Below are 25868 nucleotides of genomic sequence, written 5' to 3'. Positions count from 1 at the left end.
AAATAAAATTATAAAAATATAATATCGCAACTTAATAATATTAAAAACAAAATATAACATACTTAATAAGTCTTTAACATTTAAAATATGCTCATAAAAATTAAGTATATCATATATTTAGATTTAAGGTGCAATAATACATATTAGTATTTCTTAAACAATAACTAGTTTCCTAGAAGAAAATGAGGAATACTTTACATTTTATAATTTTGACAAAAAAAAAATCATGTTATTACTTATTATTATTAAAATTTGAGAACTTATTTAAATTATTTAAAATTAAGCAATAACATTAAAAAATTATTTAAATTGTTTAAATATTTAAAAAATAATTTAATAATGTCTCGTGAATTTAAATAACAAATCTTTCATTTAAAAAAAAAAAACTTATACTATTGATATGTTAATATTGGTACAACATTTCATTTTAATAGTATAAATTTACTAAAAAAACCATCACTTACAAAGGAAAGGAATGAGAGAATAAATTTCTCCGAAAAAAATATATACAAAAGCACATTAAAGTTATTTCTTACATAATTATCACAAAAATTGAACGTATTCATACAGATGTTTTATATTTCAAAAAGTACTATTACACCCATCAAAAACCTACTAATGTTTTACAAAAATTAATAAGACGGGAAATATATCAATCTAACTCTAAATTTCAACATTATTCTTGTCCTGCACTGGATCATATTAACATTTTCATCTGCTCATGTCATTAAGGTGATCATTACAAATAAGAAGAAACACACAAACAGACAAACAAAAAAGAAAGGGTAAGTTAATGAACCAATAACAATCATATATTAAGTTCATAGAAGTATAGTCTTGTAACACAGATAAATCAATACATACAATCCTTCCTTTTAGACCTGACCATCCAGACACATGTATAGATATCGAACTCTAAGGGTTCTGTACCTGGTGGTGGTGAAGCAACTTGCCCACACATACTGAGATCAATCCGCCAAACATCTATGACTAATACATGACCATCAGACTAAGGACATCTTGTTATTTTTCACAACATAACCATCATTCTCTACTTGAGATTGAAAGTTACTGAGAGTATTAGAATAACCCTTAATACAAAGCATCTTATATCAATACATACACTATACATAACCATCTTAAGGATTTCTCCTTAAAATCCTTATAATATCTTATACAATTCACAATCCCATCACGTATCACTTGTATCATATCCACATGTATCATTTATTAAACCTAAACAAAATGTCCAATATAAATAAGGGTAAAATTCTATACAATGTATTTTTAAACAAATAAGAATCAAAGATTAGAGAAACACAATCACAATATTATCAAAACAAGGGTCATTCAGCAAGCAATATCACTCGTTTAGCGAAACACTAAGAAAAAAAAATTCAAACCTGTAGAGAGAAGTGGTGCTCAGCGCCTTCAACCACCATTCAACGCCTAAAAGTCAGAGAGCTCACTAACTTTGTGGCGTTCAGCGAAAAAATGACACTCAACATCCTAGAGCCTAGTGACTCTCGAGTTTGGCAACGCTTAACACCACACAAGGCGCTCAACGCTATACCAGAAGAGAACAACTTATAAACTTGATCTAGATGGACTCAAGACCTATCTAAATGACCAAACTGGTATTCTTGGCACGATAATTGATTTGAAAACATGTTTATAACTCATATTGAATACTAGTTTGCTCAATTAACAAGGAATTCAACCCATCAAATTAAATCAACTACCCAAACAAAACAACAAATTTCACATATTGAAAACTAGATTTTAACAAAATCAATGACTAACCAAGTCCTAATTGACACAATTACAAACCCAAACCTCAAACTTAGTCAATAAACCATTCCCACAAAATTTCACATGTTAAACCACTAATTATAGACCATTTTCCAAATCAGTTCTCCAATTTATTATTAAACGAATACCCTAACCTTTTACCCATTTAAATATCTAACAACAAAACCGCCATTTATGCCCTTAATCTCATCAAATCAGACCATCAAAACAAGTGAAATATAATAAGCAATTTCATCATAATTTCCTCATACTAAACTATAAGATTCCAAACCTAAACACCCACATAATTGTACCATAACACAATAACATTTCAGTAACAATTATAGTTAACTAAACAACAATTTCTAACTCTCATAGTTCATCCAAAACCAGTAACATTCATCAAACAGTCATAATAGTATTTCACCACATCAAACTATCAATTTCACGTCATTTCAAATATATATAACACAAATTATGAACATAATAATAAATTAAAATGTGGTAGTTAACTTCCCTTACCTTATAGATGACGAAACAGTTCTAAAAGACCTAAAATAGTACCAAACGCACAAGAAGCTCTATATTTTCTTACGAACAACAAAAACACAATCATGATACACGGTTAGAATCACTAATAAATAAATAGTTTTATAAAAGACTCAAATGTCACATGGATTATAACAAACTCACATAAAAAAGAAGACAAAATAGACGAAAAAGAGGAAAAAAACTTAAACTTACTCTATCTAAGAAACTGATAGATCTAAATAAGAGAGTTTGCCGCTAGGATCAATCTTACGGTCTCAGTTCTTCAATAAAATGAATACAGCCTTGTTCACTTGAATGGATTTGAGAAGATTTAAAGGTAATTTTCTTTTATTGTTTATTTGAGTGAATTTGAAAGTAAACAAGAGGATATGGAAGTAAAGTTTATGAGAATTAGTGTAGAATTTAATTTATGTGACAGATTAAAAAATTTACTTCCAAATTCACTCTTATTTATTTCCAAATCTGTTCAAATAAATAACAAAAAAATTTATGAAAAATCTTCTTATATCTTCTAAATTATTTCCTTCCAAATTCACTTAACAAGAACTTGTAGAAAATAAAAAGTATACGAGATATGATGTATTTTTATGGTAACGGTGTTAATAGTTTAAGTGATCATAATGTATATTAAAAAACGTGGGTGAGTGGATGCTAGGTGGCCAAAAACTTGTGGTTCCGAATTCCTGGGCGGTTCCGCCGTTAACGTTGACCATCAGACCAAAACCTAACACATTTATATTCTCTTTCATCTGCCTTTTTTCTTAACTTCTTTTCAATGTATTATCGGACATTAAATTCTAGCTAGTCCTAGAAAGAATTTTAATTATAATTTATCAAATTCTAATGAATTATTATTGTTGTATTAAATTTCCATTTTGTTGATTTTTGTCTCTTTCAATTTAAGCTTAAAAATAGGGTTAGTGAAATTAAATTGGATATATAAAATTAGAAATATATTTTTTAGAATTAAATTAAACTTCAAAATGGTTTGCAGAAGTGAACAAAAAGTCATGCAACTAAATTAAATCATGTTTAAACGTTATATTAATCACATAATTGTTTCTACACTTCTAAATTAGTTCCAATTTAATGGTAAAGGTTAATTTAGAATAATAATACTAAAGAATTAAAACTTTAACCGTTAATGTTGAAAATCAATTTAAACTCTAATTTATAAATTAATTATAATTTATTATTAATAATGAAAACTATTTTAAATATTGATAATTTTAAATTTATAAAATAATATCTAAGTTAATTAATATAGTAATTAATTGTTTTTTATTTTTAAATTTAATTACTATTTAATATTTTTTTTTAATGAAAATAGATGCATGAAGTGAACTAAATATCATTAAACTATATTAAATCATGTTTAAACTCTGCAATGATCACATAATTATTTTAGTGTATAGATGCTATAAAGTATATTCTGAAAAATAATTCGTCTTATAATAATATGTATTTGTTGAAAAACAAGATTCCATAACGATTTAATATGATAGGTGAGTTCATGGGTCATAGTTGAAGATATAAACAAGTTATTTTAGATTTTTTTTTGTTTTACCTTTTTAGAATATTAGACCTGTTTGTACAGTTTTTGATCTGTTGATATGCCGACTAATAAAACAACTTCGATGATGAGTGCGTCATGTTAACCGAACGGTGTTGGAATAATGTTAAGACAGTTCAATGTTAATGGAAGCCAACTTCAGCGAGAATCAAGCCAAAAGCAGTTCGAAGGATGTTTTGATGTGTTTTAGTGGAAGGAGTGTGTGTAAGGCCTCACAGTTCAAAGGACCTTCCTCCTAAGGAAGAAAGGTGGGAAGTAGAAATTGAAGAATGAATCAAGAGCAATAGGGCTGGAAAACAAGTTCAATAGCATTTTACTAAGCTCAAAAGTGAGAATTACAATGGTTGGCTCTCCTATTTATAGGTGAGGAAGAGTCTCAAATCTGAGCTACATTCCCTTCAAAATTCAAAATAAAAAAACGAGCTTGGAGGCCAAGCTAACTGGTCACGGAAAGTATGTTGTGTCACATGGACAATGCAACCAAAACGTGCTTCAGACAACTTCCCTGGCGCTTGAGCGCCCCTCTCCTGAAGGCGCCTAGGCATACGTGAATAGGGAAGGCATTTGCTGCAAATGGTGCATCTGAGCTTGGGCGTCCCCTGGCTGATGGCGCTTGAGCAGCCTTGGTGTTGGCTCTTTGAAGAAAGCTTCTAAATCTAATTAGTTGGTCGTGATTCTTGCCTTTATTACATCCTACAAAAACAACCATATAAGGGAATCCTTCTAAGACATGGAGAAAGAAAATTAAGAAAGAGTCTTTAAAAGTTCTTCTTTAACTTCCCTTTCCTAGTCTTAGCATGAGTTAGTACTCCTTTGGATGACTTGCCTATTTAGGCTTCCATCAAGTGTATTTGTTCTAATTTATAGATTAAGCAGATAAAACGGGCCCAGGTGGTGTTGGGCCACAATGGGGCCAATACGGGTCTAAGTGGTACTAGGCTAATATTAATTAAAGGTCCATGATAAAATCTATGAATAGTGAGGTAAGTTAAAGAGGTAAAGGTTAGATTAACTGAGTTTGGACACTTAATTGTGAATTCAATTTGTTGTTTAAAATCTAACTTGAGCGTCAGAGTGTCTTTAACAAGTACCCAACGCTCATATTGGATTGGACGAAGGCAAACCAAGTGAGCTTAAAGGAAGAAAACAAGACAAGGTGAAGTCAGAAAGGTGTCTTTCTCGGCCTTACTTATATATATACACTAAAACAAGACACTCTTTAATGAATAAAAATAATATGAAAAGGTTATAATAGTTCACCTCAAATATTTAGATTACTTTTTATTTCTCTTTAATTTTTTGAAGTAATTCCACTAATTAAATATTAATTATATAAAAAGTATATAGGGCACTCTTAAAAGTTTGTTTATTTTTAAAGATGAAAAAGTGCATATTCATTATGCATAAAGAAATGAGTAGATAGCATAAAAAAAGAAATTACAGGAGAAAATAAAGTTTGATTTAAATTTTGTTTGCATATATGACATTTGAAAGTGTATAGTATGATAATATGGTCAGTCATGAACCGAGCGGTCAACTAACCTACAATCTCATATGAGTCAGTTTGTAAGAATAATTACATTAACTCTAAGCTAGATCATCATTGTTTAGACCGTAATTAGATCAACATTAATCAAAAGTCCATCCCCAAAATCTATAAATACAAGTTTGGTATTCAGGTAGTTATTAACTGCACATTTATTTTTAGCACTATCAGACAAACATTAACTTTAACATCATAATGTTTTCTGCAGGTAGCACACTAGTTAGTATGAATGGTATCAAGAGCAGATTGGAGATAGAACCTTGACCTAAGCTTGGAGATTTGAAACTCTTTAAAGAAGCAAATTTAACCTCGACCTCATAAACCAAAACATTTTGGCACCCATCGTGACCACAAGAAACATGAGCAATCAACATGATCCTATGGAGTTGATTAGAGAAATGCAAAGAAAAATGCAAGAGATACAAAGGGCCTTCATTGAGTGATGTATATAATTATATAGATGAATATATGTTGATGATATGAGCTTCTAAATGATGATAAGGTATGAATTGATGATGATTAAGGGGATTCCATGAAGGAAATCCTTTTGTTGTATGCTTCTCAGGGTATGCATTGAAGTAGGGATTCATAATAGAAGTTATTCTGGGTATGCATTGAAGTAGGGGTTCATAATAGAAGTTATTTTGACATTTTACTAATCATTTAAACTCATGTAGAGGATGATAGATTGGATATTGAAAGTAGGAGGAGGTCATTATTTGAGACCAATTTGGGGTCCACATGAGAGAAACATATTAACCCGTTATGTCTGATAAAAAGGCCATGGATCACAAGTGCAAAATTTCCAAACAGTTTGACATTATTAACGCCTTTTATTTGAATGATTGAGTCTAGAATAGTAATTAATTATATGATTTATAATGATTGATGCACTCCATTACGATACAACATGATTCTTGATATATATTTCTATATGATGTTCTTTTTTCAAATTAGCTTACTCTCTTATGTTAATCGTTTCCTTGTGTTTGTCTCTTATTTTATTTTTTTAATGATCACCTTGTTGGTGTGAGAAGATGAAGATATAGGTTTAGAGGATCCTTCTGAGGATAATGAGCTAGTGGTTGTGGTGTTAGGACATGTTAGATTTTCTAGATGTATAATTTTATTTTGAGAACCAAGGTATAATAGTTTTTGGGATGTATAAAGGTTGTATTGTTATAGTTCCATCTTTTTGGATGACTATACCAATATAATATACTTTGAATTATCTTCTTTGGATTATTGAATATAAAATGTTTTATTTTAATAGTTTTATACTATTAAAATGAAATGTAACAAATATTTAATTTGGAATGTTAGAAATTTTTTATTTGAGTATATATATATATATATATATATATATATATATATATATATATATATATATATATATATATATATATATACTTTTAGGGTGTGTTCATTTAGGGATGATTGGGGGAGATGATTTGGAGGAGAGTGATTGAGTGGATTTGAGGGTGATTTTATTCTGTGTTTACTTGAGTGGATTTGAAGGTAATTGAAAGTGGATTTGTGGATGAAGTTTGTGAGAATTAGTGTAGGATTTGATTGATGTGAGAGTTTTAAAAAATTTATTTAATTGGTATAAATTGAAGATTACCAATATGTCCCTAGGTATTAAATTAATATAAAATGATATTTGTTAATGTTATATTTAATTGTAAAAATGTTTATTAAGAGTTAAAAATTTAGAATAATTATTAAAAATGATTTTAAAAATTTAATTAAATTATACTTTAGTTAAATGATTTTTTTTTAAATGTAGTATTTGTTTGTGATATAATTTAGTTTGAAGTAGTATGAATTTATTTGTTATGGAAGTGAGATTTATTAACTATGTATCATATCTATTTAATCGGATATTAGGGATATATGATAAGGCACATAGTAAAAGTATTTGAAATTAAAAATCTCACATAAATTTATCAGAAACATCACATAAACAAAAAGGTTCTTAATTTCACTTAAATTTTAAATACCCTCTTGAACCCCTCATTAGTCCCATTTCCTTGATTTACATATTCATGCCTCAACAATGTAACCAAATCTTCCACATAGCAACACCATTCTGTGGCCACTGTTCTTATATTGTCCAACACATTCCTAATTTCTTACTATAAGCATAATGAGAGAAAAATTAATGAGTGCTGAATGTTGACTTTTTCCTTCCATACAATTTTTCTCCCAAAAAAGCAACTATATTCCTATATTTACATTTTATACATAGAGGTAATAACATGTATATATTGTCATATAGATATGTAAGCTACAATTCATGTATAGAAGGTGCTGGTGATCCGATAAGTGGTGCATCCATGAAGGTGAAAAAAATTAAGTGGATCCAGGCAACATAGATGTCTGAACATTTCCACCATTGTTATTGTAGATATTATTTCCATCATTGCTTCTAGGAGCTCCAATAATTGACGAGATAGTTGCTGCTAATGCTACAATGAAATTTGGATTGGAAGCAACAGCTGCAGTCATGATATCTGTCATAAAGGAAGGTTGTTTTTGCCCCAGTGAATGTTGCAATTTGTGAGGGAAGATGATAGGGTGGCCTGGTAGCCGAGGAAAAGTAGTTGCATGCAATGGAAAAGAGGAGGTTTCCGTGGCTGAAGGTGGTGGAAAAGGGTGGTTATGATTACCTTCGTAAGTTGTTATTAACATACTCTTATCCTCTGTGCATCTTTGCACCTGTACAACGTAGTTGGCTCAACATAATGTAACAACATCATGTTCAAAAGCAAAAATGAGAACTATATATTTACCTGTTTACGAACCGGACATCCTAGTGCCATGGTGCAACGATAGTAGGCACGAGGACATGGATTATCCTTGGATATTTTTTGCCCATATTTCCTCCATTGACATCCATCGTAAATCTGAACACTCGCATTCATTAAATATACATAAAATAAATTCAGCAGGTAAGTAGGGTATTTGAATTTAATTATTAATTATCATTGGAGCTTCTTATCTTGTACACATGGAAATTTTGGTTCTTTTATAAAATGTGCTTGATGAACTTTGACGCCGAATAAGCTCGCCAATGAACGTTGAACCTTGTCCTTCATCACCGTCACAATACCTGCATCACAAACCATCACAACCAACCGGTTAGACATATCATATTTCAACCCATAATGCGAGATCTGCACTTTGTCAGGCATCCTCTTGTGTGGCCATCGTCATCCTTCGTCCACTACTATCACTACTATGCATTCACCACCATCAACCTCCATGTGATGCGCACTGCATTGTCCACCACCACGGACAACATCCTCCATCGTCACGAACACCTTCGTCGTCGGTGCATCGTCCACCACCACGGAGATCTCACGGTCGCTGCGTCCTCCACCTTCAGGCTTCCAGCTGACGCCTTCCAACGTTGAATCGTCCACCGTCGTCCATCGCTGCAACTCCACCATCGTCAATATGGCGCCGTAACCATGAAGATTGCAAGGATGCCAACGTCCACAAGCATGGTAACCAAATACAACCACCGCCTTGAATATCGGATACGGCTTGACATAACCGAATACGCAGCCCCGCATTCATCTTCTTCATCATGTTACCGGATACACTTCCATTGTAACCGAATACAACTGCATGTTCTTGTTCTTCATAACAGCGTAACCGGATACGCTAGTGCTGTAACCGAATACAGCTACATGTCCGTCTTCTTCATAACAGCGTAACCGAATACGCTTGTGGTGTAATCAAATACAGATCATTTTGTTCTTCTTCTTCTGCATCTTCTCTTCATCAATCACCTCCTTTCTTCATCTTCCACCAACCTCAGCTTCTTCATCTACCACTAAGCCTGCAAATATTATAGAAACAAACCATACAAACAAGAAAACACTCCTATGATCCTCACCTCAGTTGAGCTTTCTCTTCTTCAAACCTATTCCAACGAGCTTTCTCTTCCTTCTTCTCTTCCACACTCAACGCATGCACACAAGATGTTCTCCTTCTTCTCGCTAAACCAATACAACAACCAAATTCCAAGCACGACACATATTAATAATTCTTCGGTCAAAAAAAGCTTAGCTATGTCTCAGTGTATTGTCAATGTTGCTGCAGGAAGAATCTTTTTTGTGAGTGCAAGGCTATCTGTGAAGGAAGGAATCTTCATTATTCCATGGCTGAATCCCACATTTAGTATGCCCAAAAATTTGGAAGCTTATAAATGGGAATTAGGAACCTATTTCGCTGAGAAAAAGGAATTCACAGATGCCATAAGGACTTATACACTAAGTAGTGGGAGAAGTTTAAAATTTATTAAGAATGACCAGAAAAGGATTTTTGTGAAGTGTTTGGGTGGAAAAGGAAATTGTAAATGGTATGCGTATTGCTCCTTTAGGGCTGATGTCAATGCATGGCAGCTAAGAACAATGTTTGATGCTCACAGCTGCAGTAGAGATTTATATGTGAAGTTGATGACTTCAAAATGGTTGAGTGAAAGGATGGAGAAAGCTGTGAGAGAAAACCCTACTATGAAGGTTATGGACATTAGGGAGAAAGTCACAAATCCAAGAACAACAGTACAAATAAAAGTTGATAGTAGCAATGGTGAGGTAATATTCCAAAGATTTTATGCATGCTTGAAGGCATGCAAGGATAGTTTCATTTCTTGTAGACCCATCATTGGGTTGGATGAATACTTTTTGAAAGGCAATTATGGAGGGGAGTTACTAACAATAGTAGGAAGAGATGGAAACGAACAAATGTTGCCCATAGCATATGTTGTTGAGGTAGAAAACAAATACGGTGGACTTGGTTCTTGGAGCATCTAATTCAGGACCTTGGTGGGGAAGTTGTGTGTGCATCATGCACATTTATTTCAGACCAAAAAAAGGTCAATCATTCTTCAATATCTTGTACATGAAAATGAATATGTTGATTACACAAATGTTAACTCAATATCTTCAATATGACAAGGTTTTTTGCCAACTATTCAAGATCTTCTACCTGGGGTAGAACAAAGATTTTGTGTTAGGCATTTATACTCAAACTTCAGAAAAAAGTATCCTGAAAAAAACCTTAGACGTCTCATGTGGAGGGCAGCAACAACCACATATCCACAACAATGGGAGGTTGAAATAAGATATATTAAAGACATAAATTTAGAGGCATTTAAATACTTGCTTGCCATTCCACCTAGGTATGTATTCAGTCCTATAAATATCTCATTTACTCACAGTCTTATAAATACTTGACAAGTTATATTTGCTTATCCCAGGTTTTTTTCAAGATCTAGATTCACCTCTAGATCACCATGTGACACTCTTGTGAACAACATGTGTGAGGGCTTTAATAGTGTGCTAGTTCATAATAGGTCTAAGCCAATTATTAGCATGTTAGAAGACATTAGGGTTTACATTATGAAGAAATGGGCTACCAACAAGACAAAGATGACATCATATCAAGGTTCAATCTGCCCTAAGGTTTTGAACAGATTTCAGAAGGAGTCATGGTTAACAAGATATTGGTTACCAAGGTAACTTTTATAAAATCTATTTCCATTCAAGGTTACGCATTTATATTCATCCAGCTAACTGTGTTGTCAAGTTCTATTCATTATAGGTGGGTCAAGAGAAAAATTGTTTGAAGTCAAACATATTTCACAGTTTGGAGAGAAATTTGTCGTGAATGTTGTCAAGATGGACTCTGCACATGTAGAAAATGGACAATCATTGGCATTCCTTGTACTCATGCCATAAGTGCAATGAAATTTTTGAATATAAATGCAGAAGACTACATTGGCCACTGATTTAGGAAATCTACTTATGAAGAGACCTACAACGCAATTATTTACCCTATCAATGGTCAACATGTATGGGATGTTACACCCTACTCAGATGTACTACCACCAAAGAAGAGGACAATGCCAGGAAGACCCAAGAAAAAACGAAGACTGGAGGATTGGAAGTTGAAGAAGAATGACAGTGAATTAAGAAAGGGTGGACACAAAAAAAAATGTGCCATCTGCAAAGAAATTGGACACAACAAAAAAGGTTGTCCACAAAGACCTCCAACAGTACAACTTCCTACTGCCCAATGTACTGAACAAACAGAAGTCACCCAACCTCCATCAACAGATGTTCCAATAACTCAAGAATCTACTATGTTTCCCACTGCTCAATTTCCTAAACAACCACAACCCAGCCAACCTTCAACAACACATGTTCCTATTACTCAGGATGCTTCCTCCAGCCAATGTCCTGATGAATGATCTATGTACAGAACTAATTTAAATTTTGTAACAAATATTTGCTCTTTCATTTTGAAGACACTCTTTTAAATATGACGTAATGTTGATGTATTTTGGATATGTCAATTGATGTATTTTGGATATGTTAGTTGATGGATTTTGGAGATATGTAAAACAATCCCCAAAGCTTTAAAATGCCCCCAAAGCCATAACTCTAGAATTTGACCTATCAAAAACCCCCCATTTTATGCACAAAAAGCTCACGTTTATTCTAACTTACTCAATATCAACATCCTATATAACAGTTTATCAACTGAGAATGCAATCAAATTACTTTCTTAAACTCATCGAAAACCAATTTCACATCAACACAACAATTTCATACCATCATTCATCAGTTTTCACATCAAGACACAACATATACAAGCAACTCAACATACTAGATTTCTTAATTCAATATAATTTCACAATTCAATCAATATCTCACCATATGAACATTGATTATAACTTGTCTAATAAACAAAATCAATTGAACTAGCTTCCTTTACCTGCATGACATTTAGACAGTTCTAAAGACGTTAAAATTTCTCCTATTGTTGCTTCAAGATCTCTATTTACTCCTACAGTTCATAAAACCTTGATCAAAGCATATCCTCAATATCAATGATCAACAGAAAACCTTAGAGGAGACTCAAGATTCTAAGAATAAAGAAACCCTATTACATGTAAAGACGTTAAAATAAAGAAAAAAAAAGGACTAGAAATCAACTTATTCTTTAGCTGAAATCAATTAGAAAGTAAGGAAGATCTCACCTCAAAAATCCATCAGGCGCTTTTTAACGAGGAAGAAGTGAGAATCTCTAGAAGGAGCATAAAAAAAACTTAAAGAAGAGAGTAGAGATAAATCCTTTTAGATGATGAAAATCCTTATTATAAAATTCTATTTATATTTTTTCTATTTTTAAAATAAAATAATGAAGTATAATTATTTAAAACACTCTACCACTATATATTTAAGGACCTTACATCATTTATACCTTATATTTATTATATTTATGTTTATTGTCATATAAAATTATTTAAAAAATATAATTTATTAATAAAAAAGTGTTAATATTACAATATATATATATATATATATATATATATATATATATATATATTATGACGGTAAAATATATAATTATCGTATAATAGTTATCTTAAAAATATTTATTATAATTAATATCATTATTACAAAATAGACATGTTATTTTGAGATTTTAAGCCATTTGTTGATCTACAAACTTAAATATTAAATTTTTTATTATTCAACAGACTTAATAAATATGAGCCAATTAAATTTGTTACTTTTTTAAATTTTATTTGTTTAATCATAAAACCAGAATATGAAATACAACAAAATTTTCATAATAAAATATATATTTCAAATTGTGCAATTCAAATACATAATATGAATTTTCAAAATCAAAATAAACAATAAAATGTGTAACTTAAAATTTGTAGTCTAAACAAAGTATAACTTAATCTTTTAAGTCTAAACAAAACTTAAACTACAACTAATTAAAACCTAATCTTTAAGTTGAAGAAAATAACTTATCCATTGCCTATAGACTTCATGCACTAATTATGTGTTTACAACCAAAGAAAAGGAAAATTAAATATAATAAATGATAAAAGAATGAAAAATATACAATAAAAAAATTAAGATATTTATTTATATCTTTTTCTTCACAATTATCTACTTTAATACTAAAACTTGTTCATATTCTTTCTCTTAATTACTCATTTACCCATTTACCAAGTATTATGTTTCATCTCCGAAAACATAAAAGAAAGAAAAATAAAATAAAAATTCATTGCTTATTATGCATCTAATCAATTTCGTAATAAATCAAATAAAATATCATAAAACTGCGGCTACAAATTAATGCTGTTAACACTTAATGGAACTCGCCTAGGTTCCTACGTGACGTTGGTTTGTATTTAGTCATCAGAACAAACAAAAAATATAAAGTTAATTATAATCATATAAATAACCATAAAAGAAACTTTATATATACAAACCAACTAATAAAAACCATAAAAAAAATGAAAATCCTCCTTCGAAAGATGCCTCATCCTCCACTTCAACTGAAACCTCCTCACCCTCTGCTCATACGTACCAATGAAATATAAGGAAAAAGGATAAGCTAGATAAAAACAATTCATAATACACTCAAAGCATTGCATACATAAATCATAAATAACCTGAATCAAACCAAACATACATGTAAAGACCTAGACTAGACTATCTAGATTTAGTATGAATGTCAAAATATGACAGGTTGTGCACTTGTTATGGTCTCTACTGCTTTACAAAGTCATTACAAATGGATTTCACCCTACTACAATTATAAGGTTAGTCTATATCGCGTCTTAGACCATACTAGAAGCACCTAGACTAAGACCTGATGTCACTCTCACCACATGTGTCAATCTTCTCTACTTGAGAATGAATGACTATTAAAGTGTTAGGATAACTCCCAAGACCGAGCTACCTGCACTCATACTAACAATACTTGAACCATCTAATAAAAGGTTCCTCGTTGGATTTCCATGATTTTCATTTCAATATAGAATTAAACATACATCAAAGAAGCCAAAACAATACATCAGAAAACACAAGATATCCCAAAACTAAAAAACCCAAAACTGGCTAAAGGGTGCTCAATCCCCCAAAAGGGGGAGTTCTCGCAAAAAGGATGCCTAGGGGTGCTCAAGCCCAAAGCTCATGCAAAAAAGGCGCTCAGGAGGTGCCTAGGAGGCACTCAGGGGTGCTGGAGGGTGCTCAAGGGGCGCTCAACATCGCACCGGAACCTAATACACCTCTAATCTAATCTTTGCTACCCTCTATACAAGTTTAACTCATTCCAAATACCTTCTAGGCACTGAGAAAAATCTGAAAACACATCTCTAATTTCAATTAGCTACCTCCTTAAACCCAACTTGACTATATTGAAGTTGGTGGTAGAAGACTGCAATGGTTGCTCCAATGAATGGTCCAACCCAGAAGATCCACTGAACAAACATCAGGAACAAGATTATATCAGACAATAGTGGCACCAATTTTTTATCCTTTGTTACTTCACAAGACAAGTTACAAATTTTAATATTTGATCATCGGATAAAACTAGCAAGTTCTTGAATATGTAACAAAACAGTTACTGACATGGTCATCCCAGGCCTTCTCTTTGTTGTATATGACAGCAGCTCCAAAACTTCTAGCAGGGTTAATACCAGTGCCAGTTACAGGTATGGTTGCCAAGTGGACCATGAACACAGCAAAACCAATTGGAAGTGGCGCCAAAACCTTCAAATGCAGAACAAAAGCACCATAAGAAACTTATTATGTGGTTCAATTAAAGCAAAAACTGTAGACAAAATGTTATTCCAAAGACGCAAATCCAGATTGGTTATGGAGGTTTAAAACAGTGGTCAGTTTGTAGTTTATTCAGGATTCCTGATATTGCATGAAATTGGAGCAGATGTGAGGACCATGGTTTATTTACTTTATTAATTTGGAGAATCTGAGAAAGTGTTTGGAGAACTAAAGCTGATAATGACAAATGGGAATGATGAGGGAGAGTCTCACAAGATTTGNCAGCTTTGGCAAAGTGACGTTTAGCATGAATGACACTGATATGCATACATTAGTTTGAGGCCTTAAAGTTCCACATTAACCAAGAAAAANTATGCTTCCAAGACAAAAACATGCATGAAACTCCAAAAGAATCCACTTTTTTTAAAAGAAGAAAGTAAGTAGATATAAGGTTGGTGTAATAAGGCTATGAAAATCGAACACCATCACAGAATTATATGTGGTAATGGCCTAATAGGCCCGTGTTACTCAAGCATATGGTAACATTTAATTTTGCCGACAGAAAATATGCACACAATGAAACAGAGTAGTAGAAAGAGAGAAAGGTCCAGCAAGAAAAGTGGAATAGTATATAATGAATAAAGCCTCCACATACAACTAATTATCCATNAAAACACTAAAAGTTTATCAAAGCTTCTTTAACTAGTTTAATGCTACTCCACCTAATTCATTTAGAGAGCAAAGCTGGACGCTTGAAGTTGAGATATATGCTAACAGCTAAGTTAAGTTACTTCCACTCAACTTCTTTCTTTATCAATAACCAGNCTAAAATAATTTGAAGGAACTTTAAGCTTCTATTCCTGAAAGAACTCAGAGTGAATCCATGCTTGGTTAAGCAGAGCAGAGTACATACCGGGACATAAGAATCTCTAGCATTCCTCTTGGGGTCTGTAGTAGAGAAGACAGTGTACACCAAAACGAAGGTTCCAATGATCTCTGCACCCAATCCAACACCTGTGCTGTACCCTTCACTCAACTCATTGGCCCCACCACCATACCTGTGGTAGTAAGCCTTTTGGAAGGCCTTCACCAACCCAACTCCACATATGGCCCCCAAGCACTGAGCCACCATGTACATTATAGCCCTTATCAAAGACACCTTCCGAGCCAAGAACAGTCCAAAAGTCACTGCTGGGTTTATGTGACCCCCTACATTCAATACAAAATCACACTNTTCAGAATATTAAGTAACAAAACTTGGTACCAAATCATGCTTAGTTATTTACTTTNACCCCCACAAAGCACCAGCATCCCAATTTGAAGGCTAACAAACTTGATAGAAGGGAATTACCAAACAAGAAAGAAGATTTGATAATCACTCAAAGTCAAAACATGCTGGCTATTTGGCTTAATGGGGGTATGTTTAAAGCAAGTTTTTCTTCTATTTTTTTCAAAACAAAGCAGTACCCAACTGTGATTTTGGCCACAATGTTAAGAATGTTTGTAATTTCCTAGAATATCAAGAATTGCAACTAAGTGCGACCAAGTAACCACAATTCACGACCTAGAATTAGAGCTCAAAGATAGCAACTTTTCCTCTTTGGATGCTAGGAAACCAGAAAATGANAAGGAAAGCAAAGCATTATGTAAGACTAAAGTCCATGCAAGGAAATTAAAAAGGTGGGTATGAGATTGATGAGTGAAGAAAGACCTGAGATTCCAGCAGTGCAGTAAACAAGGATGAAGGTCATGCCACCAAAGGCCCAAGCAATGCCAAGAATGCCAACCCCACCACAGAGATCACCCCCAGCGTTTACATCACTCTGGCTCTTGTAACCAATAACAGTGAGCACTGTGATGTAAAGGAAGAGCAGTGTGGCAATGAACTCCGCAATCACGGCCCTGTAGAAGGACCACTGTGTGAGTTCCTCACCAGCTGGAGGAGGATCATGGTAGTCCTTTGCATAGAAGGAACCACCCTCAACATCATGCTTAGCCATTGCAATATGCAACCACCCTTTTGACACTCATCAAGAAAAGAAAAAACTGAAAGAGAGTGATGGAAGAATACAGGTGTCATTTTTACCCACGGGTCCTACGGCAGCCCCAACCCTAACCCACTGTTAAAAAACACTATTTTAATTAGGAGGGATGTCAGAAAAAGAAGTCTCAACTCCCATCCATTCCAAAACTTTAATTAAATTTTAATCTTATTTCAAAATTTTAAATTAAATTTTAAAAATAATATAATTTATATATATAATATTTTGTAATTATTCTCTCTCTCCTCCTCTCTCTCTTTCATTTTGAAAGCGTACTTTTTTTTTTCTCTTTTTCATATGATAGTGAACAATTTTCTTTATCACCTTTAAATATTACATTTTTAATAAGTAATAAACTGTTTGATAAAGAGAACAATATTTAAAGTTATAATATGTTTAAATATTTTTTGGTCTTAAGTTAAGTTCTAATATTCAGTTTAGTCGTCACTTTTAAAAATATCAATCTTTAGTCCCTGTGATATGAAAAATATATCAAATCAGTCCTATTTGTTAACAAATCACAAGTTTTTCATCAAGTGATTTGTTGTTCATAACACCTTCCGTTAACAAATCACAAAATATTGGATACCTAGATATGAAAACTTGTGATTTATTGTTCATTAAGTGCTTTCATGGGGAGTAATTTGATACATTTTTTATATCATAGGGACTAAAGATTGACATATTTAAAAGCGGAGACTAAACTGAACATCAGAACTTAACTTAGGGACCAAAAAAGGATTTAAACCTTTATAATATAATGGAATAGTAAACTTCTTTATCTAAAGATATTCCTTTTTTGTTGTTTAATTTTTTTTTTCAATGTTATCCTGACTGTTTTATAACTATCTACGATCAAATTGTAAAAGTTATTTATATTTATTTTTGTAATTATAATTTTGTTATGTTTTATTATTATAAAAAAAAGGTAAACACATGCATATATATATAATAGCGATAGGACTTTGTGTACAAGTAGTAATGAAAAAGTAAAAGTAAGCATAACAGTAGTGGGTTTAAACAGTAAAACGATAAATGGATGTTATCATAGTAATTACTCTATTTGATGCAAAATACAAAGAACAAAAGTCTATGGCGGTTCCAATAGTATTAACATACTAAATATAACTCGAGACCTGTTAATTATTTCAATAGTAAACTTATTATTATTTATTGAACAATACTTTCAATTAAAATTACTTTTAATTGAAACAGTACAAAATGTTTCCTCCTATGTCTCATCATCTTTTAAAAGATTTAAATTAGATGCTTGTTTCAATTTGGCTATATCCAGTATATGTTGTATGATATAATTGTTAATAATTAGAATAAAATGTTTTGTAGTTATGTTAATCTATTTTCTTATTGCTTCAAAATATTATCTGCTTTATCTTCTTCCTTTCTCTATCATGTCCATACGATTGCAGAAAAGATTCACCAACAAAAAAGTTAAATATGAAAACTATAATTTAAATTTTCCAAGTTATAACACTTAATATAAGTGTTTCTTTTCTCTGAAAAAATGCAATTTATTGTTGGATATTTAATTTCTTTTGTAAAAAAGAAAGTCCATGGACTCACCTAACCCACAGAACTTTGGGGCTTTTTAGTCCTGGGAGCTTTTTTAATACAGGACTTCTTTGACCCTGTGGACTTTTTTGGCCCCAATCCACATGGACTAGGGCCAAGGCCTATTATAGGAGCCTATTTGACAGGTTTATGGAAGAGCTTGAGGAGGTGACCGATTAGTTGCTCCTCTAAGCTTCTTCGACGAGTAAACACGCAGTAAAACGATGAGGAACTCGAAAATCGAAGAGTAAACCGAGAGCAGACACAAGGAAATCCTAGGATCTAGAGTTTAATCGGTGTGAGTTGGAAGTATGGTAGATGAAGATGTTTTGGACGGTGGAAAGTGAAGTTTAAGAGTATTTGAAAGGTAAGTTTTTTATAATAGGTGACCCTTTTTATATGTATATTAGAAATGAATGAATTACAAAGTTATTATTTAAGTGATTGTAAAAGAATTACAAAAACATTTTAAAAAAACATTTTTTTATTTGAAAAGTTTGAAGACGTTGGTGCTTAAGGTGACTTTTTATTTTTTATTTTTTAGGTTTAAGAAAACTCTTCATTAAAGTGAGTCTAAGTAGTACTATTCACATGGCTCATTGAATGACCCAGGTTTAAATAATTTTGAATTAAATTAAATACCATTTTTTTCTTTTGCATGTTTTGGATTTGTCCCCAGAAAAAAAAAATACCGTAAAATATGGAAAAGGTAATCATAAAAATTAAATTGGTTGATTTAATTAATTTTTAACTTGTTAAAAAATAAACTAAAGTTTTAATTATAATCAGTGTTGTAATTATTTGTAGCTAAATATTTTTGTTATTAATACGATAAACTCTTNGACTATTGCCATTGAAAATGCATGAGGTTTGATTGTTTCATTTCTATTTTTACAATAAAAATTTATCTCCATCTTTAACTTTATTATATTTTCACATTTTATTAATGTGATTTATTTTGGTTGACGATGTCAAATATTAAGAAAATTATAATTAGATAAATGTCAAAGTGATTGTTTTAAGTTAGAAAATTAAAATTAAAAAATTAATATAAGTTTATTAATATAATTAANAAATTAAATATATTTTAATAATTTAGAAAAGAACAAAATAAGTATTGAGATAGGTACATATTTATTTTTATTCTCACATCAAAGATAAAATATTAAATATTATTTATACTCCTATTATATCAATGCGAAAAATTTTCATTAAAATTATGATGAGTGATACAAATGAAAAGAGAACTAATTATGTATAAGTATAAAATTATAAAAATTCATGTAAATTATCACAATAAAAGGATTAAACAAAAACTCATAATAAATAAACTGTACTGTATATTAATTTAATCTTAAACAACTCATTTTAGATTTTAAATAAAATCTATATTTTTAAAATTGACCTNCTTATTAAAGTGTTCAAGACATGATTTTAAGATTCACTCATGAAACTGATATTTGAACCCTATTTAAATAAGTATCAATAAAATAANATTATAAAAATATAATATCGCAACTTAATAATATTAAAAACAAAATATANCATACTTAATAAGTCTTTAACATTTAAAATATGCTCATGAAAATTAAGTATATCATATAGATTTAAGGTGCAATAATACATATTAATATTTCTTAAAGAATAACTAGTTTCCTATAAGAAAATGAGAAATACTTTACATTTTATAAAATAATGCCTCAATAATTTTGACAAAAAAAAATAAGTAAATTTTATAATAAATTAAGTAAAATATCATAAAGCTGCGGTTAAAAATAGGACATTGTGTAATATATTTACCAAACTAGTATAGTTTTCGTTTAAAATTAGAATTCGGTTTTCGAGTAACCATCTTCTAACCTATTTTATTTATTTTTAATAATCTTAATTAGAATTCGGTTTCTAAAAAGTCAAATTCTAAGTTATTTTTATATTTTTTTTATAATCTTTAAGTTTATTTTTTATGTTTTAATATTTTTTTCTGAAGTCTTTTATATTTTAAACATTTATATTTTAATTTTTTTAATGTTAGGTAAAATTTTATATTTTAATATTATTCTTTATAAAAGTTTTTATTTTTTAAGTATTTATAATTTTATTTTATTTTATAATCTTATGTTAGAATTATATATTTTAATATATTTTTTTATAAAAACTTTTACTCTTTAAGCATTTATAGGAAAAGTATATTGAAATTAGATTTCCAACAAATCGAATTTTGACTTATATTTTGAACTTTTTACTAGGCCTTCAAAAAGGAAACAATATGCACATCACCTTAATTGAAGAAAACCACCTTGTAAATGGACATTTTCTTTGAAGAAATCAATAATGATTGGTGCAAGGAACACACCCAAAAGCATTGAGTTGACTCACCCATATAAAAAAACAAAATTATTTTACAAAAATACAACAAAACAAACTTGGAGAGCGTTGTTCTTCCAGGTGGGAAGTATAGTTCAAGTTTCTGTACAAATAAACATTTTTCCTCTGGTAATCGATTACAAGACCCCTGTAATCGATTACCAAGGTAGAAAATGACCACCAATGCTTATGGAGTTCATCTAACTTACATGAAAGCACTTAAATGATCTTTTCACTTAACCGTTCAATTGCCTAATGTGTTCATTGGTGCACTAAACACCACCCATGACCATTAAACTCACCCACTCATCTAAAATAAGAAACTTGAAATAATAACTTGAAAGTAAACTCAAACAAAGGGGGCAGCCTAATGGCCACCACCTCCTCCTCTGATAACCCTGTATTCTCTATGACCTACCACCACCACCTTCTTTCATCACTATATTTTGTTGATGCTGCAACCGCTTCGACCGCACCATAAGCGTCGTGCCTTCCGGCTTTACCGTCGTTGCCATGCTCTCTACCTTACTTTTCTCCCTGTATAGCATGTCCAGCAGGTGGAAATAAGGTTATGTTTTCGAATCTTCCGCTCTCCGCTTGTTGCTTTCCTTCACTTTCTTGAAATAGTTTTTTGATGTTCTCCCACTTCTCTTTACATCTTTTCGTGTTTCGATTGTACCTGAGCTTCCTCATCGAGGATGAGATCTCCTCCCATAGAGGACCTTTGGCCCGTTCTCCTGATGCTTTGCACCCAGGTTTGTTCTGAGCGAGGTTTGTTCCGAGCCAGAGCTACAAAAGACGGCAGACAGAATGGGGGCAACTTTGCTTATCATGAAGAGAAACCCTAAAAAGAATATGATTTGAAAAAAAAAACCCTAAAAAGGATTTAGGCTTGGCCCAATTTTAAAACCGATTGAACAGAAAAAAAAGCCTACTTAAAAAGTTAAAAAAAAAACTAAAGAATAAAATTATAATTTTTTTTTCTAGCAGGGAATAGATACCCATGGGTACGGGTAGTATAATACCCGAACCCGATCCGTTAACAAGAAGGTATTAAAATACCCACTACCCGCGGATACCTCTTACCAATACCCATAGCAGATTTTATCCGCAAATTACCCCAGGCACATATTTTTTTGCCATTCCTAGTACATCTCCCATGTCAAACTGAAAAAGAAAACAAAATTAACAAAGAAAAAGGTAAAGAAAACATTAAGTGCAAAGAAAATAATAACCTGCTGCGGATATTTATGACAAGATAGCCAAGTGGTTATTTTATTATGTTATATAAATATATATTTAACAACTAGGAATACATTTTCTAGAAAATAAAATTAAAAATAAGTTATATAAAAAAAATAGTGGATAATTTATGATATATTATACTACTGAATTAGTTGAGTGATTTGTGGTTTGTTACGTGAAGTTAGTACGGGTGTACAACAACTTCTAACATTTAGATGATTTAATTTATTTTATAAGTGGTCCCAGTATCTAAAATAAATAAAAAATCCAAAAATTGAACAGTAAACCCTAATTTAGAAAGTGAAATTCTATATTCTTCTCTTTTACTTCAATCAATTGTGCATTTCAAGTGTAGCGCACGTTGTCTTCGGGTAAAGCTTTTCCCTAATATCACTTTCTCTTTATGCGCAAACCTTATGTGTGTAATTGATGATGATTTTGGTTATGTGGTAAACATAGGCGCAGACTTATATAATGATAATTTTCTAGACTTGTTATTTCTTAAATTTTGTAAACGTAAAACTGAATGATGCCATTGTTTGGCTACTGTTGTTATTAATGGAACTTTGATATTGCTGTTGCTCTTGTATTTTTTTAGTTTTTGCACAAGAAAAGTAATTTGTGATTTACATTTTTGAATGGAGATTGAGTGACAGATGGAGCTTGGGTCAAATTCTGATGATAGTAAATCAACATTTTGTCTGGTGGATGAGGATCATACATTTGCAAATGCTATACGATACACCTTAAATCAGGAGTTAGTATATGTGAATTTGATTCAAGATATTTATCTATCTATCTATCTTGATTCATTGTTGTTTTGCAGTCCAAGAGTGACATATTGTGGATACAGCATTCCTCATCCCTCTTTTAATCAAGTTAATATCAGAGTTCAGACAACNNGTAATACATCGANTGTGTTCAGTTTCTTATTTTCACCAAATCTAATTTTCTGTTCAATTTGGGTGTGTAGAGGATCCAGCAAAGGAGGTTTTTAAAGATGGATGCATGAAATTGATGCTTATGTGCCGCCATGTTAGGAGCTCTTTTGATCATGCTCTCACTCAATTTAAAAACAACAAAACCAACTGATTTTCCTTTTCATTCTTAATCTTAATAATCTATTTAATGTCATGATCCTACTTTCTACCATAATAATCATATATTTTCCTACTTTTGTGTTTGCCTTTTAGGAAGAATATCTCAATATATTGTCTCACTTCTCTTGTTAGGACACATTCTCACACTTATAAACACTACATTTACAAAACTATAGTATCACTTTTTAGAATAGTTTCTAAGAGAGAAAAATAAGAAGAAGAAAATATGAACTTGTTATTAATAAGTCAATTAGTAAAACTTCTATCATAATTAATGTTTTTAAATTCTTACTGAGTTAATTTTAGTTTATGGAAAAGTAGATTTGAATTTCCTATTTTTTGGAAATTCTTTTAGAGAAAATTATGCAAATCACATCTTATTAATAAAAATAGCTTAAAAAAATATCAATCCATTGCCTTTGTTGTAGCTTTACCATTTTCTTTTTGAAATCCTACTATGCAAACTTTCTATACTCTTCTTGAGATAAGAAGTTGAGGTTGAGTTTAAGTCAGTTCCAATTCTATCGAGAATCCATTTGTTTAAATCTCCTTTTAATTAATATGAAAAATAGAATGTTTTTAATCTGATTTTTGGTGACATAATATGCAAAATTTTAAATATATGTACAATTAAATTAAAGATATATGAAATTATAAAATGAGGTTGGGAAAACTACGAATAACATTTCAATCTTAACACATACTTGTATTGCTTTTAAAACCTAAATTTGTCAAAATAAACAAATTATTATGAGTCATGCACAATCTCGTTTCTTTGTTATGAGGCAAATTTCAACAAAAGTACGTATTATTATCTTTCATCAGATAATCTATTTCATCCTAATGATAAAATGATTTCAACTATTTCTGTATATCAGTATAATTTTATTTATCAAGAGTTATCAATATAATATTAGTATTAAAATAGCCATCAATAGTTGTACAATATTGAAAAAGTCATCATGTATAATATTAATAAACAAATAGTCATCAATATATTAATATTAAAATAAAAAAATATAGTAATATATCAATAAATATTTTCCACAAAATATATTTAAAACATTAACATAAATTTGAAAAAAGAATTGTTTCTTCACTATTTATTCAAAATTTAGATTTTAAATTTTGTAACATTCCATTTTAATATAATAATATTACTAAAATAAAATATCAGATATTTAATAATAAAAATAGATCCTCCACAATCTAAATATAGAGTATATTATTACAATTATCTAAAAGTTATATGCTTAAGATAAACACAGGACAAAAAAAATAAGAAATTCGACTATAAGAATTAGATAACTGCTTCATCTCTCTTTCCATGTAATTCCGTTCAGGAACTCCTATTTTCTCATATGTTCACAATATTTAAAGTGATGATGAAAAAAAAAACATAAAACAAAACAAACATGAGGAAACTTAGTAACATTTTATATTTTAAATTTTGTAACATTTTATTTTAATAATATAATAATATTACTAAAATAAAACACCATATATTTAATAATAAAAATAGATAATCCACAATCTGGAATACTATTAAAATTATCCAAAAGATATGCTTAAGATAAACGTAGGACGAATATAAGAAATTTTACTCTAAGATAACTACTTCATCTCTCTTTTTATGTAAATCAACTCCTTTTTTTTTCATATGTTCATAATACTTAAATATTTAAAGTGATTATTAAAAAGAAACACAAGGAAACCATCAATAACCAAAAGTAAATTGTTGTAACATCTCAAAATATAGTATAAATACTATAAAAGAGTTATCATAATTTTAATAAAATAATTAGTTGATTGACAGAAATATAAAGTTAATTATCATCATGTAAATAACCATAAAGAAACTTCATTTATACAAATCGATTAAACAAAACTATGTACATATACTAGTTATAAAGAAAACTACACATTTGTTGATCCTCCTTTCAAAGCTTACTCGACTGAAACCTCATCACCTTCTCTCACATTCACCGAATGATCATAGTCAAGACAATCAAAGCACCGAGACATACCAATGAAATAAAAGGAAAAAAGGTAAGCTAAATACAAAACAATTCTTAATATACTCAAAGCATTGCATACATAAATCATAAATAACCTAAATCAAACCAAACATCTTAACATGCAAAGACCAAGACTGGACTATCCGAATTTAGTATGAATGGCGAGTTATGACGGGTTGTGCACTTGTGGTAGCCTCTATTGCTTTACAAACCCATTGTTAATGGGTTTCACCATACCACACTTACAAGGTTAGTCTGTACCGCGTCTTAGGTTATACTGGAAACACTTACAAGGTTAGTCGGTTACTAAGACAACTGATGTCTAGAATTGTATATAGACGTCTATGTGGCGGGATCCGACGTCTATAACGCGGAAAAAAGTGACTATTCACCTACCTGACAAACATATAGACGTCAGTTAAAAGGTGTCCCGATGTCTATAGCTTGTCAGATAGGTGAGTGT

The 25868-nt window shown here is 30.9% G+C and overlaps 2 protein-coding genes across 3 annotated transcripts in view; one reads left to right on the top strand and one right to left on the bottom strand.

Annotated features, from left to right (window-relative positions):
- Nucleotides 1-17102, bottom strand: part of LOC106771772 (aquaporin PIP2-2) — a 21481-nt gene extending 4379 nt beyond the window's left edge. Inside the window, exons 1-5 of one of the 2 annotated variants that reach the window (XM_014657769.2) lie at nt 16779-17102; nt 15981-16276; nt 14918-15058; nt 14680-14766; nt 13719-13857 (exon numbers count right to left, since the gene is read on the bottom strand). In XM_014657769.2, the coding sequence (XP_014513255.1) occupies nt 13777-13857; nt 14680-14766; nt 14918-15058; nt 15981-16276; nt 16779-17067 (894 nt within the window). In that variant the 5' untranslated portion in view covers nt 17068-17102 and the 3' untranslated portion in view covers nt 13719-13776. Of the gene's footprint in view, nt 1-13718; nt 13858-14679; nt 14767-14917; nt 15059-15980; nt 16277-16778 lie in introns of those variants that run through there. The other variant, XM_014657774.2, reaches the window with a different exon arrangement.
- A 5841-nt stretch (nt 17103-22943) lies between these two features.
- On the top strand, nt 22944-23408 carry LOC106759525 (DNA-directed RNA polymerases I and III subunit RPAC2-like). Its single transcript, XM_014642738.2, has 3 exons — nt 22944-23044; nt 23114-23190; nt 23261-23408. Exons 1-3 carry the CDS (start codon nt 22944-22946, stop codon nt 23377-23379), a joined length of 297 nt encoding a protein of 98 aa, XP_014498224.1. The 3' UTR covers nt 23380-23408.
- Nucleotides 23409-25868: the final 2460 nt, after the last annotated feature.

This window comes from Vigna radiata, chromosome 1 (genome assembly GCF_000741045.1).
Source record: "Vigna radiata var. radiata cultivar VC1973A chromosome 1, Vradiata_ver6, whole genome shotgun sequence".
Lineage (NCBI taxonomy): Eukaryota > Viridiplantae > Streptophyta > Magnoliopsida > Fabales > Fabaceae > Vigna > Vigna radiata.
This window is presented reverse-complemented; position numbering and strand designations above follow the sequence as displayed.